Source organism: Diadema antillarum, unplaced genomic scaffold (assembly GCF_040938485.1).
Source record: "Diadema antillarum isolate AM-2024a unplaced genomic scaffold, OU_Dant_1.0 seq00002441_RagTag, whole genome shotgun sequence".
NCBI classification, from domain to species: Eukaryota; Metazoa; Echinodermata; class Echinoidea; order Diadematoida; family Diadematidae; genus Diadema; species Diadema antillarum.
In genome coordinates, this window is record NW_027273048.1 from 17,696 (window position 1) to 39,516 (window position 21,821).

At 39.0% G+C, this 21,821-nt stretch overlaps 1 protein-coding gene across 1 annotated transcript in view; it reads right to left on the bottom strand.

The window, feature by feature from the left end:
- Nucleotides 1-21,821, bottom strand: part of LOC139714802 (DNA topoisomerase 2-alpha-like) — a 39,504-nt gene that overhangs the window by 13,841 nt on the left and 3,842 nt on the right. Inside the window, exons 5-23 of the mRNA XM_071626458.1 lie at nucleotides 19,219-19,364; nucleotides 18,495-18,592; nucleotides 17,785-17,997; nucleotides 16,792-16,965; nucleotides 15,961-16,062; nucleotides 14,418-14,555; nucleotides 13,767-13,823; nucleotides 12,860-13,099; nucleotides 12,109-12,345; nucleotides 11,385-11,490; nucleotides 10,415-10,524; nucleotides 9,386-9,478; nucleotides 6,794-6,908; nucleotides 4,909-5,030; nucleotides 3,926-4,074; nucleotides 2,897-3,128; nucleotides 2,504-2,703; nucleotides 1,651-1,789; nucleotides 891-1,086 (exon numbers count right to left, since the gene is read on the bottom strand). Of these exons, the coding sequence (XP_071482559.1) occupies nucleotides 891-1,086; nucleotides 1,651-1,789; nucleotides 2,504-2,703; nucleotides 2,897-3,128; nucleotides 3,926-4,074; nucleotides 4,909-5,030; nucleotides 6,794-6,908; nucleotides 9,386-9,478; nucleotides 10,415-10,524; nucleotides 11,385-11,490; nucleotides 12,109-12,345; nucleotides 12,860-13,099; nucleotides 13,767-13,823; nucleotides 14,418-14,555; nucleotides 15,961-16,062; nucleotides 16,792-16,965; nucleotides 17,785-17,997; nucleotides 18,495-18,592; nucleotides 19,219-19,364 (2,867 nt within the window). The remainder of the gene's footprint in view (nucleotides 1-890; nucleotides 1,087-1,650; nucleotides 1,790-2,503; nucleotides 2,704-2,896; nucleotides 3,129-3,925; nucleotides 4,075-4,908; nucleotides 5,031-6,793; nucleotides 6,909-9,385; nucleotides 9,479-10,414; nucleotides 10,525-11,384; nucleotides 11,491-12,108; nucleotides 12,346-12,859; nucleotides 13,100-13,766; nucleotides 13,824-14,417; nucleotides 14,556-15,960; nucleotides 16,063-16,791; nucleotides 16,966-17,784; nucleotides 17,998-18,494; nucleotides 18,593-19,218; nucleotides 19,365-21,821) is intronic.

Sequence of the window (21,821 nt, forward strand, 5' to 3'; positions counted from 1 at the left end):
TCCTATGCCCGTTTGTAGTTACTGGTAAGACACAAAGTCCTCATGACGAACTAGAGCAATTGGGTCTGCTGATCAAGTAAGCAGAAAATTCACCACACGTCTCAGCATGAATCCATCATGATCCACCAAAATCCATTGATGAAAATCCATCCGTCACATCAGTTTGTTTCTTTCAATGGAATACTGAAATCCAGGGAATACAGACGGACATGCGGAAATCCACAGAGGGTTGCTTCGTTCTGTTTTGATTTTTGTTTATTTTAATTAAGTCACATCAACAAGATCTTGAGAGATGATGGTGGAATGGACACACAACCGGCAAAAAACATATACGCCTCTGGCGCCCTCTAGAAGCTAGAGGGATTAACATGGGAACATACGATTGGAGCATTCCACTGCCTCTGAAGATGTCACTGGATGAGTCATTCATTCTAATCACAGAGACGGTACAAGCAATGACAGCAAGCATTTAGGGGGATCACATTGTTTGTTAATTTTTTAGTTTCTTCACCAGTCCTGACGACTTTAAAAATCGAAGGAAAAAAAAAACAAGATTACTTTTGAACACACGGGATTGCAGGATTGGCACACTATCTGCATATTTGTTTCATCAAAGTGATGTTAGACACTTCAACAAAAAAAACAAAAAAACAAAACAAAAAGCTAACAGTCCTGACAGTACGAGGTGTTGTGTTTCCTAGGGCATTTGCAGAGGACACTGTCAGATAGAATGGCAGGAATGCCACTCAGAGCGAAACGGCCTGAAATATATCTGCGCGATCAGGAAGCTACTTTCTACTAAAATGGCTTGAACTCTTATACTACCAGGGCCTGAATTTACACTTTTGTCCGCGAAACTGGCATCCCCTTGAACATGGCTCAGGACTTACCAATTTTGATCTTGCCCTCGATCTTCTCCATGATGAATCTGGCCTGGTTGTTGAGGCGGGACGACTCGGCCTCTAGGATGCCCTCGAGGTACGCCTTGCGCTTGTGGTAAAGCTCCATCCGCATGGCAAAGAACTCACGAAGGACGTCCTGCACGCTCTCGTAGCGACGGATGCACCCATGGCTGTCATACAGGACCTACAACGATGGGAAAAAAGTTTCCTCAACTCATACTTCTGCCACAAAGTGGAGTACTCAGTCCACATCAATAGAAATCAACAACACATACATCAGTACGTGGGGATAAGTACTTCCCATTCAAGCTAAACTGCTTTACTTTTCTCTTTCCTTGCATTTCTTTATGTGCTTGCACATGAATTTTCACTAAATCATTTCTCTTTGACATGAAATCGATAAAAACATTCATGCTTCACATCATATTATTACAACCTGGTAACAACCTTGCACAAGAACTTTGATGCAGCTGCAAAATTACAACCAAAACCTGATTTTTTTAAGCACATGTGAGTACAAATAAAACAGAGAGTGGCAAGGTGATAACATCTCTGATCAGCACGTGTGGTTGCTACTGATATCATCATCTAAATTCCGTAACTTTTCAGATCTGATTTTGACAAATTTCTGCCATCCTGTTCCTTTGATTACACTCTATTTGACTATCAGCTACTAGTATTGATCAAACAAGGTGTGGAACACTGCTCTTTGAAGCCCTTTTTTTTTTCAAATCATGCACTGGCTTACCATAAGGTTGGCCTGAGACTGGGTGGTCTGCAGCTTGAAGACCTTGTGGAGTCCAGTCTCCTCGGCCTTCAGGAGCTTCTCCTCGCTCATCTTGACCACAAACTTGACCGTCGTGTCCGTGTGGTACTCCTTGTAATCACTGCGAAAAACAGAAGTGGAATTAATTAGTCTACATAAACTCTGCAATTATGGAGCAATCTAGGGCCTTTTGAGTCATCTTTCTCACATCCTCGCATATAACGCAGGTGAAGAATCAGAACATTATTCTTCATTTCTAGCTTCTATCTATTTATCAACTTAATCTCTGATTCAAACATTGTTTGAATGAAAGCCATATCATTCGGAACCAAAATAAAAAACACGGGTCTGAGATAATCTGTTTGAATTGGCAATTGTGCATCATAGCAGTAGAGTTTCAAATGTTCTTTTTCAATCATTGATATCTATTTGGCCTTTAATTTTCATTGACTTGCTGTGGTCAATTCCCTGTGTCTGTATTTTTGACAAACAAACAAACAAACATACAAACAAACCTGTCTTGGGAAGTTTTTTTTCTTGCACAAAAATCTTTTTCAGTCATTTGAAGATAAACTCACAAAATTAAGAGTTGTGTGATTTCAAACATTTTCCTGACCAATGGTCCTTTTTTTTTTTCTCTGCAAATGCTATCATTGCACTGCTCTGATAAAAGCTAGAAACATAATATGTCATGAATACAATTGTACTTTGTATGATTATTGCAATAATGAGTTATCACTTCATCCCAATTCAGTGCATGTGAGGCACACGTACAAGATACTCTTCCAATGAAGACACGAAAGACCAAAACTAGAACCAAGGTTTGGACCCTTACGTGATCATGGGTTGGACCTTCTCGCTTCCGTGAAGCATTGGTTCCAGGACCTGCTCTTTGTACACCTGGGTCCAGGTCCTAATGGGCAGCTCCGTGATCTCAATGGTGGTGTTGTCCACAACGGAGATCTCACCGCTGATGACGTAGCGGTTTGGCTCCAGCTCCTCGATGGTCCCCTTGAAATTCTTGTAAGATGGGAGCTGAAAAGTAACGCCGCAAAAGTGATTGAAAATGGAAACAAGGGCTTTGAAAATGACGTAGTTATAACATTTCCTGCCAGCTAAGATAAATGTAATGAATATTCATTTCATTTTGGCCAGACAGACACTCAATATTTACACACCCACAATCACAGCAGAAAGAGAAGTTGTAAATGGTCATGACTGCTGTTACCATGGGAACGGGCTCCTCCCCGGCGATAAGCCTGCGAATGTTGGCCGTCACCTCCCGCACGTCGTAGTTGCAGATGCGAGTGCTCCATCCCGTGCCGATTCCCTCGCTGCCGTTGACCAGCACCATGGGGATGATGGGCACGTAGTTCTCCGGCTCGATGCGCTGGTTGTCGTCGTAGAGATTGGTCAGGAGGTTGTCGTCGTGGGCGGGGAAGAGAAGACGAGCCAAGGAACTAAGAAAGAGAAGAGCAGATGAATAGCTTAAACGTTTGTTATGTGTGTGTGTTTGTGTACATAACAAAATTTATGCTGCATTGAGTCATTGATAATGTGCAAAGAAAAAAAGGGGGGAAAAAAAGAAGATAAATAAGCTTGATACTCATATATAGGTCCCCCTAATTCCATGTAATATGTTGCCATCCCAAAATAAAGCTAGTGCTGCAATGTTCACAACTTTTTCTTCAATTTTCCAGTATACAAATGATGCACAGGACAGAGTGGATCGGTGAGAATTGGATGCGCGAGTTTAACTTTGGAACTGCTTAAACCCACGAGCATAGCGAGTGGGTTTTAGACTGTTCCAAAGTTAAACGATTGCATCCAATTCTCATTGATCCACGAAATAGGCCTGTCCATCATTTGTGTTATAAAATGGGCCCGTAAATTCATGAAATACAACCATTTTCCCCATCATGCGTCCGGTACACCTACAACACTGTATACAAGACTTGAGCCATGCGTTCGGATTTTACCGGATGCATGGCTCAGTGTGGATCAGTAAAAATCAATGCATGACAATTGACCAATCAGATTGCAGAGCTTCTAAAGCCCATTTTATAACATCTTTTGACATCACTGCATAATCTATGATGCCTGGGTGCATGGTTTCGAAGTAACACAATAATATGTATATTTCGATTAACAGCATACTTTCACGCTCTGGAGAGGGTTGTCACTGACAAATTTCATCGAAAAAACAATAAAAACCTAATAACATTTACATTTTACATGTACACCAATCCAAATATACCTGAGTTGGGTGAAGATGTAACGGGGGCTGGCAGCATCCTTGCCGCCGTGCAGCCGGGTGCCAAACTGACCGATGGGCTGCAGCAGGTTGAGGTTGTTGCTGCCGACAAAGTTCTGGGCCAGGTTTATGATGGTACTCATCAAGGATTGCTGTGGGGGACAAACACAAGGGCATGCACAGTGATTTGGAATTTGTCAGTTCTCGTATCGCTGTTGATTCCAGTCATTTACTATGTGCAGGGTTCATGCAAGATGGAAGAATAAATATTCAGGGACTATTCAGAACATATTGGATGGAAAAGGAAGAGGAGAAGAAGAAGAGGAAGAAGAAGAAGAAGAATGAAAAGAACAGAATGAGAATAGATGAAGAACAAGAGAAGATATAGTGATATATATATATAGTCAGAACCAAATTCCCAACACCCTACAAATTTCCCTCACATCTTTACTGACATCCCATTTTTGCTTCATTGGTGGTAGCCTTAAAAAAAAAAAAGTAAACAAGACTTTGATACTCTGTGTGCATTGTAGAGCCAAAAAGGTCAGTCTACAGGAGAATTTCCCCACTAAGCATTATAGATTGTATATGCAAGTTCTTGTGATAAGGGCGGTGAGTTAGCTCAGTCAGCAGGATGTCTGCCTCACGATACAAAGACCAGGGTTCAATTCCCAAGCCGCACTGAGCAATGTTATGTGTAATCATGCTCTCCCCTTTTAATAGTAAGAGGCAACACTCTGTCCCTTGGATAGGACATAAAATGGAGGTCCCATGCGTGAGAGAGTCACTACTCACGCACGTAAAAGATCCCGCTTTACTCAGAGCAAAGAGCAGGGTGTTTAACCCGGTGAAGTAGTCCCGCCTAACATCCAACTAGACCCCATGGAAGACCAGCTATTGCAGCTGAATATGGGCTATCCAGCCATCTTCTTAGATGGAAATTAAACAAACAAACAAAAAGCATTTGCACCTGCAATGATACTCACCTCACCATGATGGTAGGCAGACAGCTCAGCCACTGCACCAGCCATCTGGGCCACCTTGATCTCCTTCTTCTCATACTTCTTGAAACAGGTGAAGAGGACCTTTCGCTGACCAGGCTTCAGACCTACGATGGGTTGCCAATTTGAAAGTTGGACAGAAGAAAAAGAAAAGTTACAGCTCGGAGGCATCAAGAATTGAAGAAATAATGGAGTCATAAAACAAAATTTCAGTTACCCAAATTTCCCATTACCTAATAATTGGCTTGTGCATAAAGGTTAACTATATCTCTTTAACTGAAATGAATTTAAATAGAAGAAATCACACAATATTTGAAAAATTATTCTAGAGTTGTAATGATTAAGTAATGACTATCTGCTGCAGAGGCTCAAGAATTATCACATGGAGAAATTTTTTTTTAGTACTTTCATCAGGAATACTTTCAGTAATTTTACTCTCAGTAATTTTTGTACAACATCGGTAGTTTTAACTGGTTCAAAGCACAATGCAGTCTTACAACCCTTGGTAGTCTCAAACAGTAAAATTGTAATTCAAGAAAAGGTGTGTTAACTTTTGGCAGTAATTTTATCTTCCCTTATACACCTTCGGACAGTGTAGGTCAGCAAGATAAGTCTAGATTTTCATCCAACCTTGCTAAACCGTGCATACAGTTATCAATGCAGCAAATAATACAACTGGACTCATCCATCATAGTAGGGCAGATATGTAACAAAAATTGGTCGAAATGCTCACATCCGGCGGAAAGTATGAAATTTTGCATATAGGGGTATTTTGGGGCGCTGATTTCAAATATTGCCGGATCCAAGAGATTTGACCACGGGGTCGGCCGCCATTTTGAATTCCAATATGGCCGCCATCACAAAACAAATTCAAAGATCCCTATCTTCAGTTCTGAATGACCTGTGGCACCAAAATTTGGTACACATGGGCGTTTTGACACATTGAATTTGATGACAGATTGATTCGGAGTGTCTGACAAACATCGAATGGCCGCCATTTTGAATTCCAATATGGCCGCCTCGACGAAATATTCAAAATCCCTATCTCGATTTCTAAGTGGTGAGTGACCCTGAAATTAGGTGTAAACAAGTATTTTAACATACTGAGTTAAAATATTAACTGATGTGATGTGTCTGACAAACGCAATGCCTGCTATTTTGAATTCCAATGTGGCTACGAAGACAAACATCACGACTAACATTCACGGGCATGTCAAAAAAATGCAGCAAAAAGGAAGCATAATGCACCTTTCACTGATGTCACAATGTAGATACATCAGCGCGCACTCTATCAGTTACAAACGCGCGCTCAATCAGGTAGCCTAATTTGCAAACCCGAGATAGAGATTTTCAACACTCCAACATGGCAAATATGTATTAAATTCAAATTGGCTGCCGTGCAGCTTGTTAGACATATCAAATAAGTCTGTTATTGAAGTCATCATATCTTCATGCTTTTATATATCAAATTCCAATGGCTGATGTCATTCAGAACTGAAGATAGGGATCTTTGACGGCGGCCATATTGGAATTCAAAATGGCGGCCGACCCCGTGATTAGATCTCTTGGATTTGGCAATTTTTGAAATCAGCGCCTCAAAATACCCCTGTATGCAAAATTTCATACTTTCCGCCGGATGTGAGCATCTTTTTCACATATCTGCCCCACTAATAGTATTATTGACAGGGTTGTTGCTTGACAAAGATGACAAAATAATTCAGTTACAATCAAGATCTTATCAGATCACCGCAAGAATTGTAAGGGAAGATTTAGGCAACAAAAAACATCAATAAAACATATTGGGTCTTGTTTATACATTTTTTTTCATGCACATCAGAAAGTTTTCAAAGATTTTATAAACCCCTCTCACCATCAAGCATAGACGGAATGGATCTCTCGTTGTCTGCGTTGGAGAAGAGCACAAGTTCCTTGTTGATGAAGTCGTTGTAGCTGATCTGATGGGTGTCCTTGTTGTACAGGTACATCTTTGAAAAGTGAATTTGATACAAACAACACAAATGGGGTGTCAGAAGTGGTAATATATTTGTAATTTTTTCTGAACGATACTACTTTAACATGGGCAAGATGCAGGGGACACAACAATGCAATGTTCAGAGGGCTGAAAAGGTGTACTTTTGGAGGAAAAACAGCATATTTACCTTTCCTGAGATAGACGTGTCGTAATACAATTTAGGGAAAAACATTACTTTCCATGTAAACTGCAGTATTTTGGCAAAAAACAAGAACAATATAAAACACTGAAAAAGAGAGCAAGAATTGGTATATTTCTGATGATGACTTGAATCAATTCCATGTGATTTCTCTCTTTTATGTTAATTTATACCATGTGTGAGTGTGTGAGAGTGTGTGACTTTCCTATCACAGTAAATGCAACATTGCAATTCGTACTTCAGACTTGAGTATGTTCTCTTGGAGTACTAAACCTGCTCACCCAAACCATACACACACATAGTGCCAAAGAACGGGAGCGAAAATCAAACACACATGATGCCTACAAACATGGCATGTGAAACAAGGAAAAGTAGAAATTACGCGGTGCGTAATATATGTCCCCGCCGGAAGTAGCATTTTGTAGCAAAATGTGCAATATAGGTAAAAAATCAAGGTCAAAGGTCAAAGAAGTCAAAGGTCAAAATTCTGTGTAAAAGTTTTGAAGCCCTCACCTAGTGCCATCACATAAAGCAAACGGAATCGAAATCGGGTTAGAAATGGCGAAGGAGTAGCATTTTATAGCCAATGTACAATACAGGTCAAAAATCAAGGTCAAAGGTCAAAGAAGTCAAAGGTCAAAATTCTGTGAAAAGTTTTGAAGCCCTCACCTAGTGCCATCACATAAAGCAAACGGAATCGAAATCGGGTTAGAAATGGCGAAGGAGTAGCATTTTGTAGCCAATGTACAATACAGGTCAAAAATCAAGGTCAAAGGTGAAAGAAGGCAAAGGTCAAAATTCTGTGTAGAAGTTTTGAAGCCCTCACCTAGTGCCATCACATAAAGCAAACGGAATCGAAAGCGGGTTAGAAATGGCGAAGGAGTAGCATTTTGTAGCAAAATGTACAATATAGGTAAAAAATCAAGGTCAAAGGTCAAAGAAGGCAAAGGTCAAAATTCTGTGTAGAAGTTTTGAAGCCCTCACCTAGTGCCATCACATAAAGCAAACGGAATCGAAATCGGGTTAGAAATGGCGAAGGAGTAGCATTTTGTAGCAAAATGTACAATATAGGACAAAAAATCAAGGTCAAAGGTCAAAGAAGGCAAAGGTCAAAATTCTGTGTAGAAGTTTTGAAGCCCTCACCTAGTGCCATCACATAAAGCAATCGGAATCGAAATCGGGTTAGAAATGGCGAAGGAGTAGCATTTTGTAGCAAAATGTACAATATAGGTCAAAAATCAAGGTCAAAGGTCAAAGAAGTCAAAGGTCAAAATTCTGTGTAGAAGTTTTGAAGCCCTCACCTAGTGCCATCATATAAAGCAAACGGAATCGAAATCGGGTTAGAAATGGCGAAGGAGTAGCATTTTGTAGCAAAATGTACAATATAGGTCAAAGGTCAAGGTCAAAGGTCACGACTGAAATTCTGTGTAGAAGTTTCAAAGCTCCCATGTAGTGCTATCATATAAAGCAAACAGAATCAAAATTGGCTCATAAATGACAGAGAAGTAGCAAATTGAAGATTTTGATCAGACACGGACGCACACACGGACACACGGACGGACGGACGGACACACGGACGGATGGACACACGGACACACACACGTACGGAGCCCGTTTCATAGTCCCCTGCTCGAACTCGTTCGGCGGGGACAAAAAGACTATATTCAATCACTGGCTGCCAAGTAGATTCCAGAACCAAAATGAAAACTGCCTAAAAATTCTAAAGTAAAACACACAAGTTGGAGCAGTTGTGACTTCATGGAAAAGAGTAGACCAAAGACAGTCAATCACAAGGATCCTGATTTTAAGTCCCTTGGCAGCAGAGTTTGCAATCTGCGGCGAGGAACTTTCATCATCGCCTAGTCCTTTTGAGGGGACTCGGAACTGTCAGTCCTGTAGTTGCATTCTTACAAGCATTCATTGCTTGTCTCGGGGCCAAGTAAAACAAATCAATCTACTGCAAAACCAGAAGTACTTGCAGCATGAAATCTTCACGAATAGGAGCCAAGTACTTTTTTTACGGCATAAAATTTCCACAAACTGCCTCTGGCATTTGGTGCATAAGTGTATAGACAAGAACTTTCCCATGCATTTTAATTTTGTGAATCTTGGCTCCTCACAAAATTCACAAAAAAAATTCTGGTTTTACAGTAATTCAGTGTATTTCCAGACTGGGCCGTGCTAGGAAATACCGATATTCAATCATATGGTTAGGTATGAATGACTTCACTGTGGAATTATCAGACTTCATCACAGTTTTCATGCACAGTGCTATGCTAATAAGTGTGTACCTCTCCAAGGCCAGACTCCTTGCGCTCGCGTCTCTCCTTCAGGAATTCAGTCAGCCACAACTTGCGCTCCTCCACTTTCTTCTTGCTGAAAGCCTGTGAATGTCAAAGAGATCACATGAACAATTTACCATCAACATCCAATTGTTACTAACATTCATGCAGCAAAGTCAGGAAATTCAATACAGCTATTATATATGCAATGTATTTCGCGGGAATAATACTTTGCGAGTTCTTGCAAAAAACCCCAATTGAAAACTAGTGGCAGAATGAGAAGTAATTATTATTTCTTTTTTAGATAAAAAATAATGAATTCATCATGGAGAGGATATATCGCAAAATTTTGCGAGTTATTTCTTTTTGCAATTGAGGACCTGAATATAAGAACGACCCAAGTCCAATTTTTGGCCAAATTCAGTTGGACATGGGAAATTGTAGCTTATGCAAGGACTCATTTTGTGTATAAATGATAAATCCTAATTACCCCCGGAAGTGCCTGAAATGAATGAGTTAAATCTTATATTAATGTAAGAATGAAGGACTTGGGTCTTTCTTACATTCATATAATAGCGCCCTCTCTCCTCCTCCTCTCATCTCTATAGCAGAATATCATGTATATGAATCAAAGAACGACTCAAGTCCATATGAATCAAAGAACGACCCAAGTCCACCACACAAAATGGCCTCTCCACAATTAATGTAAATGTTAATTGTCATAATAATATATGTTCCAATTTGTATATACAATGTTGCCTTCCCATCTCAGTTAAATAGAATATTATTGGACAAATGAAAAAGATATGAAGTTTTTTTTTAGTTTACTCGAAATGGTCGTCCATGGACTTGGGTCGTTCTTATATTCATATACTCAATTATCTGTTGACATGTGAAATTTGCGAAAAGTAAAATCACCGCAAAAATTAACCACACACGCAGAGTAAAGGGAGATACTTTTGTTAAACATGTCTGTATGTCTACTCCATTATCAAGAGAGGGAAATGACAATGACATCAGGACTTCCCAGATACGTACCAAGACGATAGCCTCGTCGTCCTGGGGTCCCTCATAGTTGAAGGGAATCTTGTGACGATGCATGTCACTGAAATACTCCTTGGCCTCCTTCATCGTGCTGGTTCCAAGACCTGGAAGGGGTTAAACATTTGGTCCATGAAAGGGACAGCAGCCAACCAAAGCAATGGTGGTTTAACCCTTTCTGTGCCAGGAACTTTGGACAAGTGTTTACAATGCTATGGGATTTTCTGTGGCAATTAACACTCACAGCAGTAAACGGTACAAGTCATCTCAATGAATATTTGCTATTTTTCACACTTGGCAAGGTAAAGCCACATAAGCTGTGAGAGTCTGAGCACATAAAAAAAGTGATAGAGAATGTTTGTGAAATGTTTTGATATGTTTGTCAATTCAGTCTTTATCCATGCTGCCAGCACTATGATACAAATGATACTACTCTTATACAGAAACCAAATGGCGTACAATGTCCACTCCTCCTTATAAAGTCCACCAGACTAATCTTTTCAAGGTTTGATTGCTAGAGAACGTCTTATCTACAATAACCTACACATTGAGACATGGATGTCAGTATATCATTGAGCAGGGATGCTAACCTCACTGACAGCAAAGCAGTATTCTAAGGGCTGAAAACAATGGAGGATTTTTTGGTTAATAAACAGTACTCCTACCTATGCAATAGACAAGTGTAGTCATAAAACTTTGGGAAAACAGTACTTTCAATGAAATTTGCAGTATTTTGATAAAAAATAAACCAGTACAATATACCGAAAAAAAGTTAACAGTTGGCTGCTCTGATTATAGCAACCTCTTCACAGGCAGAATTAGGTTTCAGACAATTAATTTCTCTAACAATTATGTAATTTGACCCAACAACTACATCAAACAACTAGTTTCATTTGTCCTTCACATATGACTGCCCACAATTTCTTCCAACAGGGCATGGCCCCCAGACGAGGACAGGAGAACAGACCTTTGTAGTACTTGGCCTTCCAGGACTTTGAGTCACCCGTCTCGCCCCTCCACTCCTCAAACTCCGGCAGGGAGTAGAAAGCCATGGTCTCCTTCCCCTTGGTCACCTAGCAACGGGAGGATAGAGGGGCGGAGAATAACGATGCTTTGACTCTGTTCTACAACTCACAATATCATCTGATGCTTATATCAAATGAGAAGTAGGAAAAAGTCAGCATCTCTTATCGCAAGGATGAATCATTACTGTGGCTCTCTAAAGCAGGACCTCCGCAACTTTTCAGCACTTTGAGGCGAGGGTAAGTGGGCATTCCACCCCAGCTTCAAAGATCTTTCTTGCAAAAATATCAACAGATACATTAAATGCCAGAATGATGATGTAAAAGATACAAGAGCACCTCTGGTGCAAGCCTATCTCCATATTACTCAGCTTTAATCTGAAGTCAGTGCTATATGTTGAGGTACAGCGGTACAAAATTAAAGTATTCCTTTTATATCATCTCCATTTGCTTTAGAAAATCAAATTCCAAAACATCACAATATAGCAACCAATTGCAAGGTTTGAAAGATATTTTGGCTCTAATAGATGAGCTGTCATTTGAGACATTGAAAAAGATCAAAGATGCTTCACAAATCCAGTGAGACAGCTACTTCATTTATAAATTAATGATAGAACCAAAATGAAACAAAACAGAAATGAAAGAGACTGTCAAATGATGATGCGTTACCTTGACGATCGGGGTGATGAACTCCTCCAGGAAGTTCTGCCGGAGGAGGTTGGGCCAGTTGTGGTGGATGAAGTTGATGAGGAGCCCCTTGATGTGGGACCCATCCTGGTCCTGATCTGTCATGATCATGAGGCGGCCATAGCGGAGAGTGCGCAGCGACTCGGGCGTTTCGTACTTGTGCTTGTACTGCAGGCCCAAAATCTTGATGATGTTGTTGATCTCAGCATTTTCCATGATCTACAATTTTGAAATATGATGGGACTTCTTTTTATTACACTGGCCTGCTGTTAGATCTGAAAGCTTCTAGATTTTCTGTGGACATACATTTATTAGAAGCAGATAAGTGATTACAATTTCTCTTCAAAGCAGTATGTGGCATACGGCAGGACCTGGGTGCACAGATCATTTGTTGACATAGTGCACTTTTCCTCACTCCCGAGAATGGGGATCCCAAAACGGGAAGGTTGATATTTGTACAGTAGATTCAGCTGTGTTTAAATGTATTGCACATCATTCTGTCTATGCTATCTGAGGATATGTCATTCTGAAAGCACCTACATTTGTACTGGCAGAATATGTCTTGTTTTTCTGTGTTGATGGATTTGCTTTGATTCATTTGAATTAACTGAAAAACAAATAACTAAATCTCAGACCTAGATTTTCAAATTGATGACTTTCCATGCTTCTTGGCAGTGAATAGGCCAGAACAAGCCCTCACTGACAAACTGTGTAACGGAAAGTAAGTCCATACCTGCTTGTGAGATGCCTCCCGCACATTCAGCAGTTTGCCCCTAAGAGGGAACACCCCGAAGTGGTCCCTCCCGACAACGCCCAGCCCGCTGACCGCCAGCGACTTGGCCGAATCTCCTTCAGTCAGGATCAGCGTACACTTGGCGGAGTTCTTGCCGCCAGCGTCGTTGGCGTCGTCCAGCTTGGGGATGCCCTTGAGCTTGGAGTGTTTGGAGGAATGACACTTCTTGTCCAGTTGGCTCTGTGTGATATAAATAGAAAAAAAAAGAAGATATTCATCAAATGCAGAAATTCTGTAGCAACCAATTTTCCAAACATGCGTAAAATAGACTTCAGTCTTTGTATTTGCCCATGGTCCCATGCAAAGGAAATGGCATACGATGCTTCTAATATGATGAAATACAAAATGTTTCTGTCCTGCATACATACACAGAGAATGAATAAGCCTCAAAATTTTCGAGATTTAGGGTGGTACTATCACTTGTAATGATAATAAGTTACATATCACAGTATATCCTCTAATACAACATGGGTATGTAGGATGCACAATTTTTTTTTTTTCAAAACAATCGTTTGATACATGAAGAACCCCCATTACAGGTCAATGTCATTTAATTCCCATTTCAAAAGACTGGACAAACTAAAATGTATCAGAAAAGAAAACTGACAAAGAAACCATAAGTGATTTCTCAGCTGTGTTACATCGGTGATGTCTAAAATATGCAGGATACGGAACAGCGTCATTTGAGGTCATGTTGCAAATATGCACTGCATCAGGTAAGGAGAATGACAACTGTGAAAAGCAAAGGAGGATATACTTGAAGATGTTAATTCTTCTTGGTTTCAAAAACGACACTCAGACATTGGATATTAAAGACCAGCAAATGCAAAACATCATTCTGACCAACCTGAGCCTTGAACTTCATCCATGACATAATGCTCTCCACGATGCCACATGACAGGGCCTGGAAGGAAGTAAAAAAATTAGAAAAGTCTTGTGATTTCTGTCACATCTTACCATGACAATGGGATGAAGATTTACAGTACCACAACTCAGAAAATCCCCTTAAAAGAATGAACAAATATATAATATACAAAATTGAGAAAGTAAACAGTGAGTGATGGAGTGGTACAACACGATAAGAAGTGTTGTGTGGTAAATTCTTTGATTTGACCAGTGCCATAGAGTTCATCACAAGTCTTTGTACGTTTTGTGCTATACATTTTAGGGGGAAAATTCAACAGGCACAAGGGGAACTATCAAGAATATAGCGATATTTGAAATTCATCCATGACTGAATATATTAAATCCCAGAATAATGCAGGAAAAGTCTTGTGATAAACAAGACATTAAACAAGTTTAGTACTACTGTGTACTAATTGGTTGTGGACACCCACCACAGATTTACAGGCATCAAAACTTTTTCGGAACTTAAAAAGTCACTTTTTAAACTTTGCTTATAGTTTCAGTGATGCATAGCAATCCCTGTTGCTCTGTCTCTCTGTTACAGACACTCTTTTATCAAGGACATTTGCTTAATACAGAGTCATCCCCTTACCCCCTTTATGAACTTATCGCTCATTTTGCATTCGGAGCCAAACTTCTTGGCCTGGAGCGTCATGTTCTCCTTGGTCTGGGAGTCAAAGGTCGGGTTCTCAATCAGGCAGTTCACAAACACCCAGATGTGGCTCTTGATCTGTTTGTGTGAGTGAGAGAAACAGAGAAATACATATTACACAAATGGGGCATGCTCTATGGTGCACACTATACTGGATTGTAGAACAACAAATACTAAATTATCCTGAGTGCTGTTTTGTTTCACCGAGGCTGCAGGCCCAGGTGAATAAAACTGCACGAGGGATAATTCAGTATTTGGAGTTCTATAGTCCAGTACTGGTGCATCAATAGAACATGCTCTAATTGTTATAGAAAATAGGTCCCTCAATCTACACATGTATTTTCCGTAGGTCTAGGCCCTAGATCTAACATTAGACTCACCGTACTGATTTCTTGCACGCTGAGTTAACCGCAACCTTGTTTATGTACAGCGCGATGCTAGTACAGCCGCGTATGCGTATTGCACAAAGCAGACTTGTGTATACAACTAAAACTGCTACATTCTGCGTCCTGTGCTCTATACGCGCATACGTTGAAATGCTTGGCCTTGTCCTACTACGTCCTTCGCTGCGCGAATCTCTGCATGTATAAAGCATAGGCGCGCTGTAAGCGTTCGATATAGTGGCACGGCCGTTCCCTTTACCAAAGTTTTTCCACAGTCACGTGATGCAATCCAACCAATGACAACGCAAATTTTAAGGTACCTATTTACTACATAAATATATACATATGCAAAGGGAGATTAAAGATAGGCAGATAAAGGGATGGTATAGTTTTGGTTTAGAAGGGGGATTCAGATTCTAACTTTTTGCAAAATAATTAAGAATAACTTTTATGAAATAATAAAGAGCACACAATTCTAAGAGGAATTCAAAGTTTATCTGATGAAAATCGGTTTTGAAATGGCTGAGATATAAAAAAAGAAAGCAAAATAAAACAAAGTGGTCTCCGTTTGTGGATAGGTAATTTCAAAACCAAACTTTGAGTCCCTCTTAGAGTTGTATGCTCTTTCATATTTCATAAGAGAGTTCTCATTATCTCACAAAAAAGTCGGAAACCGGAAACCACATCGCAAACAAAACTACACAAACATCATTTTATAACCAAAGGTTGGAGGTTACGATTATAACAACAACACAATATCATTGGACCCATATATCAACAGCAGATAATTTTGGTGAATAACATCACACAAGCAAAGCTTGCAAAAATATTCAATATGATTGTCACAAACTGCTTATTACCCCAGATTCACAGAGCACTGTCGAGCAATTCCTTGCAGAAAGAAGTTTGAAACACAAAGGAAATTTTCAAATTACATCAAAGAGTAGAAACATGAGCTTTACAAGACTATTGTCAAAGGGCATCATTAACACTGGCAGAACCCCTGTCTCTGTGGACGAGAACACACCAAACATTTGATGAATGGATCTTTTGCAATGTCCCGGGAGATAAAATTAAACAATGATCAATCTGATCCTTGCCTGGAATGGTTTGATGTTGATGCCGCCTTTGTTCTTCTTCTTCACCGTCTCAATCAGCTTTGACACCACCTGGTCGGCAACGTAGTCGGTATGGCGCCCTCCCTTGACAACAAAGAAAAAGAGTTGGCAATGGGGAAATCAATAGACTTGCATATTTCTTTGCTCAGAATGCACATGTAGCTATAGGTGAAGGCATTACTGTATGGGTGGTGATCTCGCATGTAAAGTAAAAAACAATATACGATCATTACAAACGACCTATATATGTGATCATGAATAATCTTAACATTACATCATTTTGGCAAAATGTTCAGATTTTAACTTGAGTGAACACTTACTAGCCCACATGCTGTAGATTCAGGGGAGCCAACATCGTAAACAAAATTTCAGCATTCTGTGGGCTGCGGCACATTTTCGGTGGAAAAAAAAAAAAGTAGCATTGTTACATTTCATGCAATAGACATGTATATGTCAAAATACAATTAGGGAATTATGTTCAGCAGTTTTCATGAAACCTTCAGTATTTTTTACAAACACAAAAACAAAACAAAAAACAGTACAAAGTACAGTGCACTGCCCTTATAACGAACACGGATATAGCGAAATTGCGGTTACAAAGAAATAAAATTCAGGCAGCTACATTATCGGCACTATGCATTTTTACTGTTTATTTGTTTAATTTTGATATTTCGAAATTTTGATATAACGAAAGAAAACTGCTGGTCCCGAGGAGTTTGCTATAATGGGAGTCCACTGTACAGCAAAGAGGGAACAGTTTACATCCCTTTACACTCATTGCTTTTTGTTGTAATTGGTTGATTCACAACATACCTTGGTGGTTGCGATGCTGTTGACGAAGCTGACTTGCTGGAAGCCCTTCTCACTCATACACAGACACACCTCCCAGCGAGGGTTCACCTGTTCATGGACCACCTTCAGTGGCTGGCTGTCTTCACTCTGGACACTCTTCACATACAGGTCCACGTAGGCCTTGAAGCCTGAGATCTGACCAGGTAAAGGATAGTGGGGAGGGGGTCAAAAGCTTGATTGTCAAAACCCATTCATCATCATATTGTGATGGTGTGTGGTCTCCAATAGCAAACCTGTCTGTAGTGACCACCTGTGAGCAGTGGCCGTTAACCTGTTGAGGATGAGTCCCGAGTATACTCCGGCAGGTGTCTATGGGAAATGCATGTTGTAGCATGATCAGCCCGTCCTCAACGGGTTAATATTGGCAGCTCAGACAAATCACTCCTGCATAAGAATAAGTCTGTGTATAATGGTCACCAACCTGTGGTCACTTCAACTGTTTACAAGAGGGCATTGTAAGAAGAATGAGTACTGTAAATGAACTTAGTTTATATTTTGTCAGAGTGACGACTTGCCCAACAGTGTCATGATATTTGGTCCAATGTAACAATTAAATCTTTTCTCCACGTAGTTGACATCAACATAAGAATGGGAAATATCAGGAGTTGCAGAAAATTGGTACTAATGTGCAAAGTAAACAAGACAGTAGATATTGTCCTGACATAGTGGATATGGATTGGGTGTGTCACAAAGAAACAGCCTTGTACTAGATATATAACAACGATAATAATGATGATCAACTTTATAACAGCACCAACAAACAAACAAACAAAAAGAAACACTGCAATCAGAGGGCAATGATAACTGTAAAATCTGTGTTTCATAAAAAACATATCAGGGACTGAAATAATTGAGTAAGTTTCTCTGAACTCAACTGGAGAACCACTAAATCCTACCATTACATGATGCATGACCAAGGATGTTATATTTAGCAACGCTTTTTCACAAACTTACGGGCAGCTTCTTCCCATTGAGAAAGACCTTTACTCCCTTGAGACATCCGGCCACGTCGAAGGCACGGCGGGTCAGCAGGGCAACAGTGTCCGAGTCCAGATGGGTCATCTTGAACTTCTCCAGGTCCGGCGAGAAGGTGATCTCGGTGAAATCGCTACCACTGAAATCGGTGATCTTCGACGAACCCTTCTTCCCCATGTTGTCCGTCCAGGTCTGGGGGGAAAAGTAGAAACACATGGGAAAATTATTCAAGAGTTTACAAAGCCAGAATCTTCCATTATCAGTCCCTTCTATACAGAAAGAACGGATCAGCCAAGGGGGTAAATAATATTGATATATTACCTTTTCTTACAATATCCATTAATTTGGGGGACAATGAACATGCTGACTGCATTGACAAAATATGCTCCACACTTCTTACTTCTTAGATTTTATGCTAGACCTCAACAAAAAAAAAAATCAACAAGAAACAAGTTTCAGGTAAGAAGGATAGCTTTCATTGTATCCTTGGTAGTTGCCGCTTTCTATCCGTCACAAAATTTTCTAGCTTTATTTCAAATGATGTACTGTTTCATTTCGTCATGATAACATGTCATGCCTACTCCACACTAGAACAAATACATTGACTGTGGAAGCTGCTCAACGATGCCATTTCTGTATCTCAATTATACAATGTACATATATGATAGTAATTGACAAGTATTCCCTACCTGCTTGAATTTCTTTCCATACTCCTTGCATGCTGTGAAAACGGTGAACTTCTTGCTGAAGATGTTGCACAATTTGGCTCCGTAGCCATTGCGACCACCTTGAGGAATGTTTGAGAGAAAAATAGTGTGAGAAGGAAAATGGTTTGGGAGACATGAGGTCCTACCCATATTTGTGATTGCTTCATGAAGTACAAGCTGAATACAATTATTCTCAGTTTATATTAAACAGCAGTCTAAAATTACCGGTAGTCATACTGTACACTTCCTGAAATAAAAAAATCATAGGTCATCTCCTCAGCACTGACTTCAAGTGTTGCACTAAATGCAATACAAAGACAACCAAAATTAGTTGTCATATAAAAGGACTGCCCACAATAAATTCACATGGGGACATTTTATGGAATATTTTTTTTCACAAATTGCCCAATTCATTACCAAGCAAATACCTCAAGATTATACAGACACAATAGTGCTTTCAGCTGCATGGGCAAGGGGCTATACAAGAATGTGGCCTTCCGTGTGATCTTTTTCTAATCCAACATATTAAAAAAAAAGCAGTTGAAGTATAAATATAGTTTCTCTATTTCAATGTCATTAAACACCATTTTGAGTCATGGTACATCTACGAATGCAAATCAACATATACCACAAACAAAAATAAATACAAGCATTACTTGGAATTGAGAAAACAAATTTGGAGAAATATAATACATTTTATCCTCACCTGTGACTTTCTTTTGCGTGTCGTCATAGTTACTGGATGTCAGCAGGTGGCCGAAGATCATCTCAGGAATGTACATCTTCTCCCCCTTGTGTTCAATGATGGGGATTCCCTTTCCATTGTTCCACACACCAATGGTGTTGTTCTCACTGAGAGGCATAAGAGAGTGATACCAGGCAACGCACTTGTCAAAGTTTTCCACATTCATTGAATACAGACCAATAAATTAGGCAAGTTTCAAAGAACTACCATGGAGACACTTCTGGAGTACAGCGTATATGTACTCCCATTATAACCAACCAACACAGTTATAAAGAAATTCCACGAAGTAAAAAATTCAGGTCAAAAAATTATTATCTGGGCATTTCCGTGAGTTGTGCGACATGACCACCAAAATTTTACCCGCATATTTCAGGACAACTAATAATCTTACTTTGTTAGCCATAGTTTGAAGTGTGTGAAACCAACTTTACCCTTAAGAAAAGTTCCCTTTTGTGCATTTTTATACCTTTTGAAACCAGAAAGCATTTTTTGACCTAAAAATCCCTAAAAATGCATTTCTGTTGCTCTTTGTGATTATTTTTTATGTTTGAGGCTCAAATCAAACTTTGTTTGGTTTTACAAATCAAAAATATATTAATCTAGCAGTAAATAAAGTGGAGACCTCGATATAAGATATGTACTTCGTACACCAGCGTGCTCTTACATAGCTCGAGAAGCTGCTGTAACGTGAGTTACCGAAACATGAACTTTTTAACCTAGCAATTTTAATATGCCCAACTGAGACATGGTATTTTGGATTATCAAATAACTATGCAGCACACATCCAAGAAATATGATGGGACTTATAGTCTTTGCTTCAAATTCTCATAACAGAGGTCTTAAAATTGTAACGTGAGTTACCATGTAACGTGAGTTACCACAATGTAACGTGAGTTACCGACATGATTTTTCTTTAATACCAAGAAATGATATGAAGGTTGTGATTGTAAGTAACCAATGAGTACTGTACATGATTACTGAACTCTTGTATTAAGATTCTATTTCCAGTAGATTGTTATTCTCTTGGTCTCTCTCTATCACCAAACCAACTGGTCTACATGTACAAAGTATTAATTACACATGTTCATCACATGTGCTTCAACAGGTTCCAAATTTACTATTTAATATTACAGTGCATGTATACTGATCTGTTACGAAAGTTGTTAAAAGACATTTCCTCTTAAGCTGCATGGACCTTGTTCCAGCAAATTATCAAAATTTTGTGATAACTATTAATAGCCTCCTGATTGGGATAATCACTGCATGATTACTCTTGAAAAGTTCTTGTTTCTGTAATTCAAGTGATTTTTATTTGACATTTCATAGTTTATACCTACCTGTATAGACCAAAGCTATTGTTTATGAGGCTGAAACATTTACATTGTACATGTGAACAGAATTTTAAGATTGGAGCTCGCTTCCTGCTGTTTTTTCTGAGATTTTTGAGAACTGAACATTGTGAATTTGACACGCTTGTGTCTTATACTATTCTACTCTGAGGTTTTAGCTATATTGTTGCAAAATCCTACAATGAAACTTTTCCATGTTTACTATAATTTACATTACATGCTGATCTATTACCAAAAACTTGTTGAATGTGAACCTCATTATCAGACATTTTCTTTAAGAGCTGGACAGTCATGTACCTTAAAGCAAACTATCAACATTTTGCGGTATTAATAGTTAGCCCCCTGATCACAAAATATTTACTATTCATGTTTTTCATTGGGACTTACAGCTTCAGTCTGCTTGTGATAGAAAATACTGAGGATACTTTTTACATGTATGTACAATTTAAATAATGGCTACTTGACATTTCATAGACCAAAGCCATTGTTTTTTAAGGCTTAAACATTTATGAACATGTTTTATTAAACTGATCATTATTTACTGGTAGCAGATAACTAAAATTTATCTGCAGTTTCTGTAATTCAAGTCTAATTTCTGTACCAGTTTAGTATAAGAATTTGTAAACAAATCAATCATACAAACAATTGATTATTGAGTAATTCAAACAATTATCAAATAATTGGAACATAAATTGCATTGTTTAAAAGTTAAAAGATTTATTGAAATATTCATTTCTGAACATTTAAACTCTCCACAGACTACATGTACAGGTCTCTAGTCTCGTGACTCAGTGTATTAAATGGAATAGTTTGTGGACGACTTGTTTTATCTAGATAGCCTGAAATCCATTTAAATCTAGTAAAATAAAAAAAAAACAAATCAAATTCTCAATTAAATCCTCAATTTCTGATGCATTTGTTAACTGGAAAAGAGTGTAATTTAATGAAATAGACTCTGTTTCATATCATTTTGTTGAATACAATTTTTGTCTCAGTACAAATGAAAGCTTGGAAAATGACTCAATCAAAAATGAAATTTATCTTCAAGTTGGTATTCTAAATGTAAAGTTTCCTGCCTTTTGGTAATCTCATGGATTAAATGGGATTAATTACTGTCAGATCAATGTTTAAATCAATTTAGATTCTTTATTCATGGAGTTTGTTTGTGAAAAAAAGTTGTCTTGGTAAGTTTTCTTTGGATGATTAAGACAAAAA